The 18819-nt window shown below is 32.8% G+C and overlaps 1 protein-coding gene across 5 annotated transcripts; it reads right to left on the bottom strand.

Annotated features, from left to right (window-relative positions):
- Positions 1–541: 541 nt before the first annotated feature.
- LOC125055621 (aldehyde dehydrogenase, dimeric NADP-preferring) lies at positions 542–17100 on the bottom strand. Of its 5 annotated transcripts, none has more exons than XM_047658098.1 (11): positions 16952–17097; positions 8458–8501; positions 8078–8317; positions 7121–7342; positions 6870–7033; positions 6135–6365; positions 5809–6012; positions 4952–5067; positions 3585–3720; positions 3277–3427; positions 542–1243 (listed from the first exon to the last, which is right to left on the bottom strand). In XM_047658098.1, exons 1-11 carry the CDS (start codon positions 17073–17075, stop codon positions 1223–1225), a joined length of 1653 nt encoding a protein of 550 aa, XP_047514054.1. In that variant the 5' UTR covers positions 17076–17097; the 3' UTR covers positions 542–1222. The 5 variants fall into 5 exon arrangements, 4 of the variants coding, with proteins under 4 accessions (XP_047514054.1, XP_047514046.1, XP_047514061.1 ...); XM_047658090.1 differs by lacking the exon at positions 4952–5067 and adding an exon at positions 4037–4152; XM_047658105.1 differs by lacking the exons at positions 4952–5067; positions 16952–17097 and adding exons at positions 4037–4152; positions 13117–13267.
- Between the last annotated feature and the right edge of the window lie 1719 nt (positions 17101–18819).

Raw genomic sequence — 18819 nt, 5'->3', positions numbered from 1 at the left:
CATATATCTACGAAATACGAATATAGGTATCCCGAACATGTATCAGTACCTAAAGAGAAAATTACTCACGCGTCTTCGGCTTTAAAGACAAATTTCAACCATCTGATATATTTTACTCTTAGGGCTCCATACATAATATATATATAAATCAGACAACATTAAAAATATGAATTTTAATGTTGTTGTAATAATTTGCAATGCTGAAAAATACAATTTTAATCTAATTAGAACATTAATCGTCAATCATATCTGTACAGTAAGTACCTACTACCTACCTAAGTCGAGTCGAGATCAAGACTCGTGTCAGCAAATGGTTAATTTAAATTCAACTTGTTATGTGACTCGGGTTGGATTCAGAATTACGTCGCCCGATTAAAATGCCTATGCTTTGGTACACAAGGGTTACCCATATTTGTGTTGCTAAATCAAGTGATACTGTCTTGGGTATTTTTTCTTTTTTACGTAAGGACTAAGGACATCTGTGAGCTCCACACAGCTCACAGTATTGAATTGACTGTTTAGCTCTTATTAAATAAATAAACACATGTTATTCCCATTTATTACCGAAATATAATCATATAAAAAATCATAACAAATATATAGTTAAAACTTCACGCTTAAAGTAGTGATAAAAGTTCAAAACCATTAATATTTTTATTGTATTCTCATACAATTCAGTATAAGAATTTATGTCAAAAAAATGTTTACATATATACATTTGAGAGAAAATAGAAACTGTTGATTGCAAGTTTCATTGTAAGGTAAGTATAAAAAAATAAATGCATTTTATTACAGTAGCTTAATTGTTCAATCATAATCTAAAACATATACATAATAGAATTGTTAATCTTGGTAAATTTGGGTAAAACAGCCAATGAATTGCTTATTGGGTTCTTCATTGTTATATGCTGTTGTGCACATTTCTATAAATATAAAAAAAAACAAAGAAAAATCAACAAAAACACTATTACTACAATATTAAAAACTGCTAAATATAAAAGGCAGGACATACAGAAGGGTGCCTATGACCATACACAAAATTAAAGAAAAGGCCTAAATATCTCCCTTACATCATAAACATTGTTACTCTACATTTACACCCTAATTATTGTTTCAGATATAAACAGATTAAAATCCATTGCATAGAATTATTTTGATATAAAAAATAGGGTGTAAATTAATAATATCACACTATATATCTTCACCAAGCCTGTCTTCTGTCTTAAAGCTCTTCACCTCCCGTCTGAAATCAGATTAAAGACAATGAAAAATACTTAGCTAACAATGAGGTTCTGATTAAAATATACTTAAGTTATATTGTGTAGTATACATCGCATCATAGTGATTACTATGATGATTATGACATAGACAGGGTAATCTGTAAACATTTGAATGATAGTATTTAAATTCAAATAAATCTATGGTATATGAGTGTAAGACTGAATCTTAAGGCAATTTCAAGTGGGATCTTCCAAAATATCATTTGATTTTTAATTAAATGGAAATTTAGCAGCTTTTTATATGCTTTCTAGCCATTACTTAATGCAAAGATGCTAAATCAAGTTCATTTGACTAAAAATCATGATCATAATTTATGACATAAGGGGCCATCCATAAAGTACGTCACACGAATTTTATGACTTTTGAACCCCTCCCCCCGTCCTTGTCACATTTTTATAACCCCCCTCCTGATGTGACGTCACACATTTTTTAAATTTATGTATGTATTTAAAAATAATCGAGAGAAAACAGCTATTTTCATTTTTTACTTATTTTTATTAAATAATAATCTAATAAAATCAACATAAAGTCCAACATTTCATAAAACAGAAAAAACAAACGACTAGTTAGAAAATAATAAAGGATTAATTATATTAATTAAAGATAAAAAACTTAATTATCGAGTGTCCATGAACTTTGGATCCACTCTTTTATATCAGGCACTTCATTTTCGTTCTGAATTTGAACGTCAGGAACATCCTTAGTGTCGACATCATTCTCTTCATGAGGTAGCACTTGTCGAAGGTCTCGCAAACAACCGACGTGCGGAACGATAGAAAAGCGAGCGAGCACTCGCCGACGACTTAAACCTATTTAAGTCCTTACCATTCAAAATTCTCGTGAATTTGAGTGTCTCACTTGCATTACAACGCCGCTCTAGAAGTCAAATGACGTTGCATGAGAGATTATCGCATAGCGAGAATGCTAAATTATTAATAAATATAGATCAAGTTCGTAAATTTTTAATTCACATCCAAACTTTGCGTTTTAGTATTTTAAATTTTAACATGTGACGTCACAAAAGTATTGACTCCCCCCATGCCCCTTGTCACACGATGTCGCGCTTCGGTGATACCCTCCATTAACGTGTGACGTACTTTATGGATGGCCCCTAAATGATAAGTAGAGTAATGAAACAAATACTATAGCATATAAGATTTAATGCAATAAAATATAAAGAAATACATTTATTTATAAGAACAAAGGTTTTTACTTCAAGGTAAATTTTACATGCTTTATTTGAAATTCCACTTAGTTTTATTACTAAATTATAGTTTTCGCAGAGAGATATATTGATGATCTTCAATATTCTACATAATGGCGATTTTCTTTCAAAACAATGTTAACGATACTGGTGTAACACCATTATCAAGTCTTAAGATTATTTCAAAAAAATCCGCTGATATGATTGTGAACAGGAATTCAATACAAAAACATATTTAGTAGTTTTATGTAGTTTGAGAAAATCAATTAAGCAAATGAATAAAGACAAAAACCTTCATGTTTCTCATTAATACTGATTATTTCACGTTTTAATTTAAATAACAGATAGAGAAGCAATTTATTAAAGAGCTTTTACCTGAAATATGATGTATATGTATCCGAGACTTTATAATCGTCTTGGAAAAGAAAATTTATACCTTAGGCTGTAATATCCATAAATAAGTTTTTTCACAAAATGTTATTTCAATTATTATTATTTATGAAAGTCGATTCTGTCAATGAAATGAGAATTTGTGTAACTGGCTATTCGACTTTAAAAATAATCAAACTTTGAAACAATATCCTGCGCCGAAAGGCAAATCGCCCTTAATAATGCCAAAAGTCGCGATAATTTAGTCAACCAGAGTTTCGTCCGTTCTGTTCCGTTCCAAAATAAAGAGTTATTTTGTCTGTGAGCAATATGACAAAAAAGAATTCCTATCTTATTAGAATTGCATTGTACTTTTACGATAAAACAATAGAGTTAGTCCTGAGCCCCGATTATTTCTTTACCTTCTGCCAGACTGTGATGCCGTAGGCGACGGATGCGCCCAACGCAAAGGTCAGGAGATAGGGCAGGTACTTGAGTGAGGGCCCGTGGCGCTTGCGCATCAACATCGATATGAAACTCAGCTTGCCGTCAGTGTACGGAGGGTAACGCCCACTGGAATGTTTTAGCACCGACATAGTTTATACAACAGTTTATACGAATATATATGTCTGCATTTGGCTTTTGCTAAATTTATGCAATTTAAGTAAAAAATACTCGGCAGACATTTTGAACCAATATTTGTCAAGTTGTTAAACCAAAGGTAACTTACGAAGCGAGTTTTTCGCCGATAGCTGCAAAGTTCTTGATGAGACAACTCTTCTTGTGCGTGAAGGTGTCGAAGGAAGCCTTTCCGTGGTAGGCCCCGAGGCCGCTGTTGCCCACTCCGCCGAAGGGCAGTGTGTCAACTGTGTGTTCACATTAATACTCAATGTGTTCATTTATTTTAAAATGCGCTTATGAACGTGCCTCTATCTAGTGTAACGGACACGTTTACAAGAAATATTAAACATAATACGTCGGATTATGTCTGGTTCGCTTAAACGACACTAAATCGAGATACCTTCAACATTCAATCTTGTAATTTAATATTAAGTGTAAATTGTGTGAAATCTAAAGTCTACTCTATGTGAACTGCGTATATGTACATTGTTAAGAGTAAATTGTTCTTGTCAATATTCAATACTTCGATAATGGATTGGCCGTAGCCAAGTAGATCCGTACCTCCCATTTGCATCATGGTATCGTTTATGCACATTCCTCCACTAGATGTGTTATCGGTTAAACTCCTTCGGACTGCACCGCTTTGTGTGAAAACGTACAGCACCAACGGCTTTTCTCTACGCCATAAACAAACATACACCGCCACCGTTAATAATCAGAGACTATAGAGAGTTTTCAGCAGAGAAAGAACTAATTAACACGGTATAAAAAGTAAATTTAGAATCAAGGTATAAGTATAAAGATCTCCGCCACCATCTATGAAAGATACCAATAACCAAACGATCCATCACCGGCATTCAATGCAATAATTTAGAGTCAAAAACCAATCAATAATTGTATTTCCAGAAATTCCCTTGTCTAAGTAATATTCTTGATAATTGATTATAACCATAAACGAGCGCAGTTTTGTATATTGTAAAAAGTACGATGTAAAATGTTAAGTCATCAATGATAACAGTTATTATGCATTCCTACGTCAGAGCATTATGCATACAATGCTACGAAAATCTAACAAAATTAGCTTGTACATTATAGAAAACGTGAGCAACTACGAACAATTTTGACTGATTGTAGTAAAACGTTTGTTTTTTGATAATATATAAACAAGTTCTTTTGTTCTTTGAAGTGAATTTGAATATATATAACTACTGCCCAACGATAGCAAATGGTCAACAGATAAACAAATGAACAACCTATATTATCAAAATGTAAATTCTTGATTGGCATTGACCTAGGTGACATGCGTCGCTACGTGCAATTAAAATACCCTTTACCAAAGCAACACCTCGAAGCGGACTTTACGTGTATTGCAATTTGAATATCGGGCTGGTCGTATATTAAATATATCGATTTTGTGTTTGGAAATGAGACATTCAAAGTGCAACATTGCCAGTCCGCGAAATCCTTATTCCTTACCGCAATAGAACATAATAGTATCGTTCACACAGAGACTGCCCGAACGGGTTTGCTCCGTAAACAGTTTTTGGATGTTCTTTTGCTCGCTGAACACGTATAATACTAATGGATGCTCCCTGAAATCACCCATAGGCTTACCGTAACTATCGGCAGTGTTATTCGTGAATTCATCGAATAATACTGCGTCGGTAGCCCGGCAGCGTTCAAAAAGCTGAATATTTATTTTTCTTCTGAGAACATTAAACGATGAATGGTATTTTTTGTATAGAACAATAAATTGTACAACAGCAAAATCGTTAATTTATGCCACCAATGTCAAAGTTCAAACATCACACACACAACACAACTCACAATGAACATGTAATAACGTCATGACTCACATCAAACGACGTTGCCAGTTAATGATACAAAAAAGGACGGCCGAGTGAAGTGGAGTTCTAACTTAAACTCTATATTATTGTATCTTTTGCTAAATAATGGGATAAAACAGGTGGGACAACGGCGATAGTCCTCCACTTCGCTTATCCGCAAACTAAAGGCCCACTTCCATCCTGAAGTTATTTGTTATTCGCCCACTCATTTCCAAAAGTAGGCTAGATTAAAATAAGCCCTCTTAGCGGCTGTATGACCAAAATTGCATTGTCATGAAATTTGGTGTCCTCAAAAATGCAAGCCGATTAAGCTAAACCTGCCAAGGTCAAAGTGACGTGGCGGCGGTTACACGATACCCGGTAGCCAGACGTATCGAACGTGGTTGAAGTTCAAGGTCCATTGAAATGACATTGACTTTATAATAAATTGATCTTCGGGCTATCAGATATCCGCAGCTTTATCAGTAATAATTAGCGCGAACTTACCTGGCGTTGATAAATTTGATGGCTTCGTAAGCGTTGTCGACGGGCACGATCGGTAAAATTGGGCCGAATATTTCGTCCTCCATTATTTTGTCGTCCGGGGACACATTAGTGAGTATCGTGGGCGATACGTACCGGTCCTGGGGGTCACTTTTTCCCCCAATGGCGACTTTATCTTTACTCGCGTTCAATAACGCTTGCAAACGACTAAAATTTGATGATAGCAATTATAAAATCGTTAGGTTGGATCGGTAAAACCCAATATTATGGTTCTCTAAATAAGTTTAACGAAAAATGATGACATATTATATTAGTAACTCGACATGTACCTATAATGCCTGCTGTTGATAATCCTGCATAGGTCTGGAGACTTTTGTGGGTCCTCTCCGTACCATTCCTTCAGTATGAGCTTAGCGTACTCCACGAACTTGTCCTGGACTTCTCTACTGCACAGAACGTAGTCTGGAGCGATACAGGTCTGGCCGGCATTTATGAATTTACCCCATAGTATCCTCTTCGTGGTGACCTCTATGTCAACTGTGTTGTCTATGTATGTCGGGCTGTGAATTTCAATTACATAATAGAGCTGATTGGATTTGGGGTACGAAGACCGAGTAGAGAAATCGAAACACGTGGATGAAAAACAACTATGAAAGTTATTATTATTAATTACTTAAGATGTCATGTGGAACATGGTGTAATGGTTGCAGCTCCTTACAAACGTTGTGTAAAAAAAAAAAAAACATGGCGATTAAAAAGAGTGGCGGAGAGTTTATTGCAAGTTCTTCTCTTCCGTTCTACGCCCTTGATTTGAGAACTGGGAGGAAATGTAAAATTAGAAGCATTAATATGTATTTCTTTAATGACGCATCACAAGTGTACATTGTGTTACCTACGTGAATAAATGATTTTTGAATTTGAAATGAAAATTTGAGTGTGAACCTTGAGCTGAGCTGAGTGTATAATCTTATTATTATAATTAATAAAGTCAGCATTAATTTAATGATCAGTTAAATTAAAACGTATTAAAAAATATCCTCTTTCATTTACGAATTATCACCCACCTTTTCCCTCCGAGTTCTAACGTGACCGGTGTAAGATTTTTGGTAGCAGCACTGTAAACAATCTTTCCCACATTGGTCCCACCCGTGTAGAATATGTAGTCGAATTTGTTCTTTAGTAGCTCCGTTGTCTCCTCCGGACCCCCCTCTACTACGGCTACCGCGTCCTTGGATAAGAAAATGAGTGTCAACACATTTTTGCTGCCAACTTTAAACAATAATACAAGACAGAGGCGTATAATTTAAACACTTACACTATCTAAGTATTTAGGAAGAGTCTCAGCAATGAATGTAGCAGAGGCTTCGGCCAGCTCGCTGGGCTTGATGACTACTGCGTTACCGGCTGCGATGGCACCGGCCATCGGTAGCAACAGAAGTTGTAGGGGATAGTTCCATGCGCCGATCACCAGCACTAAGCCATATGGGTCGTTGTAGACGACGACGTCATCTAGGATGTTGACTAAACCCTTTGAAGGCTGTTGGGACAAAATGTTACATAGATGAATAAAAATTCAGCTCACACCTGCGAATTCGATTAATGAATCGCAGGGGCCATTCAAACATGTCAAAGGATAGCATTTTATTTGAGTTTTTATATATTTATATACTTAGGTTAAGACTAAGATTCGACGGTTAGCAATAAATGTGTCAAATATTTATTGGATTTTGACATACTTACGACCTTTAATACATATCAAAAAAGGTTTCAAAATTTTCAAAAATAATAAAGAATATATATTTATTTAATCATTAAATCACAAGTATAAGTTGATTAACATTTTTGTATTAGGCAGCGAAATAATATTTTCGTGTCGTCTTACAAAATAGCATGTTATGCGATAAAAAACATAACACTGAATCAAAATACGACAAACCGGTTTGACCTGTATCAATAATGTAATATTTCGACCGCAAACCAACGTAATTCGTTGGTTTTTAATGATTATTTTTCCGACCCAAATATCGGCCAATAGAATTGCACCATTCGACGTCACGTCTTATTTCCTATTTATTTAAATAAATAAATATGTATTCAGTTTTCTTAATATCTATAGTTACTGTAACTGAAAAGAGCGTACCAATTCTTAAAAGGCCGGCAACGCACTCGCGAGCCCTCTGGCATTGAGAGTGTCCATGGGCGGCGGTATCACTTAACATCAGATGAGCCTCCTGCCAGTTTGCCCCCTGTTCTATAAAAAAAAAAAACTTACTCTATCCGGTTTCGCCCATTCTTCCAAATAATGTATAGTGTTCTTCAAATCATTAATAAGATATTCAACTTCTAGCAGCACAGCTTCAGTCTTGCTTCTTCTTAAATCCTTTTGCAATACCTCAATCATAACATTGTAGTTCTCCTCATACATTCGTAGAAGACTCTTGAGCTGTTTTTTCCTCCATTCTAAAGGTTTTGTAATGCCACGGTTAAAAGCATCCCGTGCTTTTTCTACAACCTATAATTGTCCAGATATACATTATATTATATTTATTTCTAGAAGGTTTAAGAAGAAAAAAATATTTTGTTAAAATATGTATTTGTGAAAGCCATAAATTGTGGCAATCTAAATTTTAGGAAATTTCCAGTAATATTTACCTCACCAATATTCACAGGTTTTGCTTTAGATGGGCTCAGATTACCTGAAATAAGTTAATAGTATCATGCATTCCATGGTAACTAAACAGTCCCTTTAAGATTTTAAGATTAATTTATTATCCTTACACACAAGTTTAATGTCCAGTTTAAACTACCTGGGTATGGAGTTAGTGCAACCTAAGATTGGTAATCAAGAGACTATAAATTAAATAAATGTATTTCTCTACTTCAAAATTCTCTTTACAAATCACATAATCTACTAATTAATTACTCTAATCAGTTAAATTAAAATTTCAAGGACAAACCAAACGTTTATTCTTAGATTTTGTACTACTTTTACAATTCAGACTGAAATTATGAACAAGCAACAAATTATAATTAAAATAACAATGGACTTTATTTTGCACTTATCTAAGGTTCCTATTATTTATTCTGAATAGTTAATATACTATACAACATAATTGTTATTTGATGTTGTTGCTGGATTAACTACTTAACTACTATCGTAAATAAATTATTTAAGGGAAATACTTCTTATTAACTGAAAATGCGCAAAAGCAATCCATTTTTTTAATTCAAGTGAATAAAGTTTACCAAAATCTCTCAAGTGTTTAATAGTAGATAATATTATTGAGTTTACAGAAGTTTATTTTTATTGCTCCGCTCCAATTAATGAATTGTTAAAAACTTACCGTAAGTCATATTGGCAGAAAACAGATACGTTTGCACACTACTTCCAATCTAAATATTATATTTAAAAAGCAAAAATAATATACCCTATATATTCACACCAACTCTCTTGAGTCATGACTCATGAGTGTAATAATTTATAATTTTATAATAATCTGTGACATTGAGTAACATCAAAATAAACTGTCTGACCGAATTTGACACGTTTCAATGTCAGTTAAGACTTTTCACACAGACAAAATATTGTGTTGTTTGTCTACGATATCGCATGTTTACTAAGGAAGTTCTTTACAGCAAATTATAGTTTTTGCTGCTCTAATGGTACAAGAAAAGCTTGGAGTTATTCAAATGATTTGACGACGAGTGTTTAATGTAATTTGTCATCATTTTACAATATTTGAGGATACATATTTAACGACTATACTCATACTTAAGCAAAATTCTATATAAAATTATGTTTGATGGACATTTGGCGTGATTTATGACTGAAAATAAATTATAGATTTGTATGTTATTTTTTTACTTCTATTTAATATTAAATGTTATCGTTTATTTGTATTATTTTATCTTTTTTCTGTTTTTGCATTGCATAAATTACTACAATTAATAGTCGGTGCAAAGAAATTAATTAGGTACATATACCTAGGTATATAAATGTTTCTGTGTAAAACATTTTTTAAAGTTGTAAAAGAAATAAAGATTCTTTGACCATATAAGTTTTAACCTTCTAATTCTATGAACTACGAAGCGAGAAGATAACGAATAACAATTTTAACACAGTTTACAACTTTGTATTAAATCGGCTATAGCTTAGAAAAAATATCTTAGGCAAATTAATTTTTGGCTACACTTGTCTTTGAATGACGTGTCGTAGAATTTAGAGTAAAACTCAGCCTCAAATTTAGAGTAACGACTTAGCGCCAAGTATGACTTCCATATTATGTCAAATACGTATTGGATTTAACACTCCCGGTGTTTAATACATTTTTGGCGTACTGTAATCAAGCCACTTCATCACTTCAGTTATTTAAAAGTCAAAAGTCATTTTATTCATATAGGTAACACAATGTACACTTATGAACGTTAAAAAATTAATATACATTAAATGCTTCTCATTTTACATTTACTGCCAGTTCTCAAATCAAGGGCGGAAGAGAATAACTGGCAATAAACTCTGCGCCACTCTTTTTAATTGTCATGTTTTTTGTTTTACACAACGTTTTTAAGGAGCTGCAACCATTACACCATCTTCCACGTGACATCTTAAGTAATAAATAATAAAAAAGATTTGTCCTCTATTAGCAGAAGGCATGGTGAAATAGGAGCACGACGCAACAACACAACAACACGCAAATACATTGTCGAAATAACTAACATCACCGCATACACGAATTCAAGTTCGACCAGTCACCACAAGTAGCACTCGTTCACGAGTACCTTGACGCATGGCCAGCCATCAGCCCCCTCGCCATATTTTAGGGAGGGATTGATCATACACTTTCTATAAAAGCAACGATTGAAAAGTAACAAGCTAAAAACCTGAGTATTTGTACAAAAAGCTCCTCTGGCGTAGTAATGCCAACAAGCACCAAGTAAGGAGTTGTACTCAGGAGCTGGCCATTCCCCAACATCGGACGGCTTCATTTCGTGGGAGTTTTAAATATAGCGCATTAATTAAATATAGCGTATTAGATTAAAGTCTAATTTTAGTCGCAGCTATAAAATTCATCTATTAATTCAACAAAAATCCCATGAAATCTAGTTTTTAATCCGCCGAAAAATTTTTTATCTAATTCTTAACAGTTACTTATTCTTATTTTTAACTTTTAATTTTATTTTATTTACTTCACACTACATTACACAAGACTTCATTACTTATACTGCTAACTTTTACTAATATTATTATCATTATTTTCTACTAAGCATTAATATATTCTTTTTTTTTTTGCGACTGAGGCGCAAACTAGCTAGATGTGGTATCTGGCAGAATGACCAGAGCTGTGGAACATTCTGCTCCTCAGCATAATGCTGAGCCAGGGCCAATTACAGCCACAGCACACACGCGTTACATACTTGAGCCGAACTGAATGGGAAAAGGAAAAAAATATATTTTCATCTATCTCTCATTATATCTTTTGTTTAATTTTTTCTCTTTGATTATTGTTATTTTGTGTCTTTATGTGTGTGTGTTTTTGTTTTGTAATAAATGATATGTCTATGTCTGAAAATGCTATAATAAAAAAATGTATCTATTTATTCTGAAATTCTGGTTAGGTCTTTGGAAAGCAAAAATCTCTTGGAAGATACAGAATTGTGTTTATAATTTTGTCCTCAAAGAAAATTTAAATAAGCCCAGATTGATAACATCCCCAGTTTCCTTGTTAATATAATTATTTTTTTTTAAAGGGTAGGTATACGGAAGAACGAAATCTTATGTTATTTATTATTATATCTGTTATATAAGAAGGTCGTCTATTATAGACTTGGTTCATAACGCCTAGTCATTACCTAACCCATAATTAGTGTTAAGTGAACTGTAACCGCATCTGAATTGAAATTATCCTTATTAAGCGAGATCAAGTACAGCTACCTTTGGCCTACTGATTCGCAACTCCGTATGTATATCAAGGATTACCAGCGCAAAAGTGTCAGGGTTAGTTATGTTCAAGCTCTAAATATAAAGTCATATAGTCTACCTACATCTGTGAATTTTCACCAATTTATTTGTCACAGTCATATTGTCAAAGAACTGCATAAAGTGAACAAATATAAAATATAAATTTTACTTTCATATTAAGTATCATTTATTAAGAACGGAATGTCATTTAAAATGAAAATACTGAACGCAAATATTAGGTCAAGGGAATAATGACCCACCGATAAGTTAACAAATTATCAAGTACATGATTTTAAAAATACGTTCACATTCTAAAATTTTGCTTTTTTATTTTAATTCCGTAGCACAGTGATTGCTATTAATCTTCGTTAATTTTCTGCAAAGACAATTAAGTACATTAAATTTATTTGCAGTAAGTAATGTGCAGTATTGCTCTGATTGCATTCGCTTTGCACGAAAGGATTTAAAATAATTGTATGTGCACGTATGGAGCTCATTTTAAACCTAAATATTGTTCGAAATAGTTACTTTTTCTATTTTATACAATTTTGAGTGCGATTCATAATTTTTTGACACGGGCGATAGCCACATTTTATTACATTACTTTTGCTTTTCGCTGTGGTTTTGATATAATTTTTACCAATTTAATTTCTGTTTCTTCTGCCTTTATTCACCTTGGTACTACGTGTTTGTTTATTATATCATAAATGTAAATTAAGAATCATTAATTCGTTTACTGACGTTCATAAGTGTATTATGTTACCTACACGAATAAATTATATTTTGATTTTTTTTAATTACACCCTCAATCAAAGTGAACTATTTGCGATTTTTTTTAAAGGCACAGTATTTGTAATCATTCTCATTGATTCCGTATCCCTACTGACAATTGTGTGCCTCTTTCGTATTAAGGTTTGAGTCAAACATAATATTATATCAAGGTATTAGGGCCAACAATATATCGTAAAAAAAATATATATATATATATTTATCTATTATACTTGTTATTATTTTATTTCATTTGAAATTTACCTGAACATTTTTGAAACAATAATTAATTTACATGTGACTTGCTTATGTAATAATAAGATGAACGCTACCTGACTGGAAAAATATGCGCACTCATTTTCAATTGTACCAGCTGCGGCATACATTGTAAGTTGATTGTAGTTAAAACATGGTACAAAGTACAAACGAATCTATTCATACTTTACAAAAGTTTTTCTTTTTTCAACCACTCTATGTAGAGTCTAAGACATGTAGTCGCTTAGTAAGAATGCGTTCGACCGCCTATATCCTAAATCATAAAATGCGCCACTGGATTATTATTATTATTATTATAGTTTACATACCGCTTTCGGGATCTATGTCAATTACGACGTCCGAGTCCCGTACATCCACGGGAACATACACAACTTCCGGTTTCACATGTTTTTGCACTGGGCCACTCATTTTATTATTATATTGAATTTAAATATTGAAATGACCGGTTAGATCTAAATTTATATCCCGAATGATCTTTGCCATGATGAAGTCGATTTAATATATTTAAATTATGTTTACATGTTTGTCTTTCAATTGCGACGCATAATTCATTAATACTGGTTGTTGTATATTTAATATCGTCAATAAACCTATCTTAGATTTGTTAAGATAAAAACTGTGGACTGTGACAGATAATAATATTATCTGTGTTAGAAGACATTAAAAATTGGTCTACAAACATCGTTTCGTTAGCACCCTAGATTTCTTTCAGAGTTTTAGTTTGTGTAAATTTTCAGTCCGTTGATGCACATTTAGACCAGTCAGTCAAGACAATTAATTCATAATAATTCCAAAAGTTTTCAAATTTTGATGTAAGGTCGGGAGTGGTATTAAAACAAACTATAAAATTTTGCAACCTGCTCTGCGGTCCGGAACATTGTTAAAAATAAGTTTTGGTCGTGAAAAAAATTCCAAAAGTTCTGCAAACTTGGGGAAGTTTTCGATATAATATTTCATATCACGTATAAAATTTGCAACCAACCTAAGTGTACGGAACATTTTTTGTTATTAAAAATTAATGTTTTTCTTTATTAAACTGAAGGAAAACGTTCCAAAAGTTCTGCAAATTTGACAGATATATCGAAAATAAAATAAATAACAAAAAATGTTCCGTACACTTAGGTTGGTTGCAAATTTTATACGTGATATGAAATATTATATCGAAAACTTCCCCAAGTTTGCAGAACTTTTGGAATTTTTTTCACGACCATACAGCAAAAATTAATTTAATTGCAATTTTAACAATGTTCCGGACTGCGGACAAGGTTGCAAAATGAGATTTATTGTCGTCCCAATGTACCATTCACTTGACCGAAGTTTGAAAACTTTTGGAATTATTATCAAATTTTCGATTTCGAATGTCTATAATGACTGGCCTAATTGGGGCATGTGCAGATTCATTTGTAAGTAATTTACATTACAAAAGATAAAAAGGGGTAGCCCCGTCGTCACTTATATTATTTTTATATTACACAAGTGAGGCCATCACCCTTTTGTGGCTGACAAACGTCATCATTTTTTGAGATTAACTTGATTTGTTCCTTCACTCCATTAAGTGAGAACGAAAATATCCGATGCGGTGAACCACTAGATAAACACTACGTTCTGGCTGATAAATGATGGTTAGACTTAAGAATCTAAGCAGGTGGTCTATTAAGAAGTGTAAGTCATCGTGGTTTTTCTAACAATGATGCGAAGTCACGCAATGTTTCATTGTGAATGTCGAAGCTAGTAACCCAATTGAATTACATTAAAAAGTAACAGCATCTCAGAGGACTATAACGACATTGTACTTGCATTTATGGAGTCAATAGTAATCTATAATACGACATTAATTACAAAATAAAAAGTATAAGTTCATATTTGCTTGGTATAGAATTTAACTCTTTATTATGATAAATTTAATAAAAAAAGTTACTAACAACGATAGTAGGTAAGCACCATAATACTATATTAAGTTAATTCTATACAAAGCAAATATGAACTTATACTTTTCATTTTGTAATTAATGTCCTTATTATACCTACATAGATTACTATTGACTTCATAAATGTCAGCTCAATATCGTTAGATATACTTAGTCCTCTAAGATTCTGTTACTTTTTAATGTAATTCAATTAACTTCCTTTAGCTTCGGCATAATAAAAAATAATTTAATCATTTTCTAAAGTTATCATAAGCATGGAGTACCTAGAAAGCAAGTCGAGAATGACTAAACTAAGTCACATTTAGCAATGCAATACTAATACAATTATTAAATATAAGAGCGTACATTTACCTCTTGTTGTTTATTTACATTTGTGATTCTTAACAATAAGATGATAAAAATACCATTTAACCCGCCCGTCGTATTAACAAACGCTAAACAGTAAACGTTTAGCGTTCATGTATAATTAAGATACCCCTCCATTGTGTATTATTAATGCCTTAAAGTAAAAAATACACCTGACTCCAAAATACACTAAAATAAATAATAATATTTATATTGTTTCGTCTTGAATAAAGAAAAACATAATAAAGGCTTCATATTGCGTTTCAATCGCCCTGTTTCAAAATGTGGCACGACTATAGACAATGAACACGTCCATAAATCGAATTTGGAAGAGGGCCAGCATTATTGCATATTAATGCAATACTTATAACAATCAAATAAAAATATTGCGAGGCCTTCGCCGACCTTCTCTTAGCATAGCTCGAGTGAATATCAACTGGTTTTTTAAAAATATCGATTAAATCTGTATCAACATCTATAACTGACAGTTCTGATAAATATAACGCGTAAGAGAAACTTCAAAAGAATTTGCTAGACGCGAGTCATTTGTATTATTCGTATTTTTCATTATTTACTTTCATAAGGGGAATCTGATGATTCTCAATGCGTCAACAAGTACATACCCTTACATACAAGTACGTACCCTTTAATAATAATTAGGTTATAAATGTCGAAGGTGATAAAATTAATGTTACAAGATCTAACCCAGTTACAACAGTTGCACAAAGTAATCATCTTCTAATAAGCAGCTGCAGGGAGATGGGGATCTTGATTTCTTAAGAATTATTTCCCATTTATGTTCGATATAGAGAGAAAAATTGAATTCATGTAGAAGATTCGTCTAGAACAGTTCTCGATTTCTTTTACCTTAAAATATTACGATTAAAGAATGAGAAAACTTAATTTTTTTAGTTATGCAAGATCTTAATTTAAATAAGTTACCTTTCGTTATGTGAATGTTTGCAGATAGTGATTCACATAGGAAATATAGCATTTTCTTTCCAAACTGTACCTTAAAAACCTACTTTAATTGATTTTTCCATTTTTTTTTGGATCTGTTTATTTCATGTACCATCAAACCAGATTCAATATTTATGTATATGATGCTGATTATTTCCCTGACGTTTTGACGTAAAAATACGTATTATTATTTAGCTTGAGTGTTATAATTTTAGTTAGTTAAGTTGTGTCGTACGAGATAATTTTAATATAAAAAATAGGTTTTGAAGAATACAACAAACGGAAGATGGGAATTTAGAGTCAACCCACAAACCATGCTATCTGATAGTGCGAATCTGATATTTAATCCTTATTAACAGCAACCTAGATTGGAGCCAAGAAATTAGTTATGTTTATATTAAGTATTATGTTTTTTTAATATTTAAAATAAAGTTATTCTTTTCACGACACAGTGAGCACGTAATGTAATATCAAAAGTTCTTACGAAACGATTTTTATTAAGAACCGAATTAAAAGTAAATGTTTCATTGAGTCTTGGTAAATAGGATTTTCTTTTATTAGTCCAAGGTCAAATATCATCTTTTTGTCAAACATTCTGCTGCGATCAGTTGAGAACAACCCCTATTAATATATTTAATTTATATAAAATTAAAATATTTTTTTTCGGATTTGTTGTATTATTATTGTGTTGTTAAAGATTCATTGTCTTTGAACATAATTGTTCACTTATCCGCAATTAGGTACACGCGTTTCTAGCCTTTGATTTGAAGCAAATCATTGTAAGATAAAATGTAATTCCTAACAATAGTATTCATCAGTAATGCATTTCTTGCGAAACGGGAACTGCAGTTTTATCAATTTCAATTTTAATTAATTTAGTATTGAATCTACAAAAGTGCAAAAAATCTCACCGTTCGTCTTCATGTTCGTGGTGTCCTCAATGTCAATCACTGCTGGGCTATCGATAGAATCCTCCTCGATGTCGATAACAAACACGTCACTAGCACTGCCGTCCTGTTTGTTCCGCGCTGGCATCTCAACTACCACTCAGATCTCACCTTCATGCACGCCAGAAAGGTTATGGCTACGACATGATACAATCAATCACGGTGTGCGCTTAAGTGTATCAATGTGTAGTGCAAAGAAAAAAATGTTGTTCTCAAATCGTTTAGGGTTCTACAAACACAAGGTGAATGTTGCTCAAATTATTTATATGTTTTAATTCGCCTTAAGGGTTAAAACATTTTTTTTAAGTCCATAAGTTCGTTTGTAATTTAATTTTAAATTCGGCCTTGGAACCTGAGGTTGCTTTAGTGGGTCGTGACCGCTCGAGTTATTGCCTAGCAGAGCGTCCAGTCTAGGTTGAGTCTACTATATTCGGCAGTGGGGAATGCGTAAATATACTTTTTGACATCGAATATAAAAAAGTTGAAAATTTATTGCATACCTTATATTCTTATATCATGCAATGAAACTGGATACAATATGGTTTTATGTTCATTTATGTGTCCTACGAACGGAGGCTCAAACGAAACTGCGTCAACATTTGAATTATCGTTTAACACTAATTGATTCCTTGAAATAGATAAACCAATTTTATTGGAAATTATACAAAATTTTGTATAATTAAGGTCATGCATGATTTTTAAAAAATTCTTGAATTCATTATGGTGTTTATAACTAAGGTTTTTTAAGAAACTAAATGCTTGTTCCAAGTATAAGTATTAGTTGTATTTGCTATATAGGTTCATCATCATGATACCTGTTCCATTGAGGGTACTAAGAGTCAGAGGAATTGAGTGATTCATTATATTCTGTATTAATGATATATCTAAAGTACAAGCGAAAACCCTTTGCAGGTTGCAACGATTGGTCGATCGTCGATGGACATGTTGAGGATTATGTGCTTTTAATTTTTTATTAAAATAGTATCAAGCACTAATCTTAATATATATAATTTATTTGTCCGCTATGGACTCCTAAACTACCGAACCGATTTCATTCAAATTTGCACACCGTGTGTAGTTTGATCCAACTTAAAAGATAGGATAGCTTACATCTCAATTTATACCCGCAATATTATTTTATTCCAAAATATTTGTTTATTATTTGATAGTCACATTTCTAACAGATGGCGTTGTGTTGAAAGTACCAACGTTTCATATAAGCTACAATTTAATGGCATAACCACCAAAAAAGCTTGGTGGTTCCCAAGACTGGTGTTCTCCTACCGTTTCTCTTGAATAGTTTGCTACTATGTAATAAAACAAAAACCTTAGCCACAGCAACGCTTGGCCGGTCTGCTAGTTATTCTATAAAAACACTGAAATAAAAATGGATTTGGGCTGCTTCTACCGAAAGCCGAAAAAATACTAACGCAAGGCCATTAAAAAGCAAGATTAGCATCTGCCACGCGAAGGTGAAAATATAATTAATTAACACAAAGGTGAACTTTCACTCTTCGATAGTATTGGCCCTTTTTGTGGTGCAGTAAGTAAGTACCACTTATATAAGCGTCGAAAGCGTTACTGGCCTAAATCAGTACATTAAAAATACATCAGAAATCAGGTTGTCAGCAGCTACACAGTCTCATATCTATCTAGAAAAGCCCACGAGGGTAAAGAAAAGCACTTTTCTTTGTGATCAGCCTTCATCATCGCAGAATGTTGGGTCTAAAACCTACCAGTTATCTCGTGAATTTTTCCCTCACCTACATACTACCACTGCTCTGATAATAATACTCTATTAATCTTTCCACGTCGTTGTCATATAATCTTAA

The sequence above is a fragment of the Pieris napi genome, chromosome 2, assembly GCF_905475465.1.
Source record: "Pieris napi chromosome 2, ilPieNapi1.2, whole genome shotgun sequence".
In the NCBI taxonomy this organism is placed as follows: domain Eukaryota; kingdom Metazoa; phylum Arthropoda; class Insecta; order Lepidoptera; family Pieridae; genus Pieris; species Pieris napi.
Note: the sequence above shows the minus strand (reverse complement) of the source record. Positions and strands in the feature narration are given on the sequence as shown.

Excerpts from the sequence above, each read along its gene's own strand:
- LOC125055621 (XM_047658098.1), bottom strand. The coding sequence starts at position 17,075 with ATGCCAGCGCGGAACAAACAGGACGGCAGTGCTAGTGACGTGTTTGTT. Across the intron at positions 7,034-7,120 it reads TTCCTAAATACTTAGATAGT|GACGCGGTAGCCGTAGTAGA; the intron begins GTAAGTGTTTAA and ends TTCTTATCCAAG. Across the intron at positions 6,013-6,134 it reads ATCAACAGCAGGCATTATAG|TCGTTTGCAAGCGTTATTGA; the intron begins GTACATGTCGAG and ends ATCAAATTTTAG.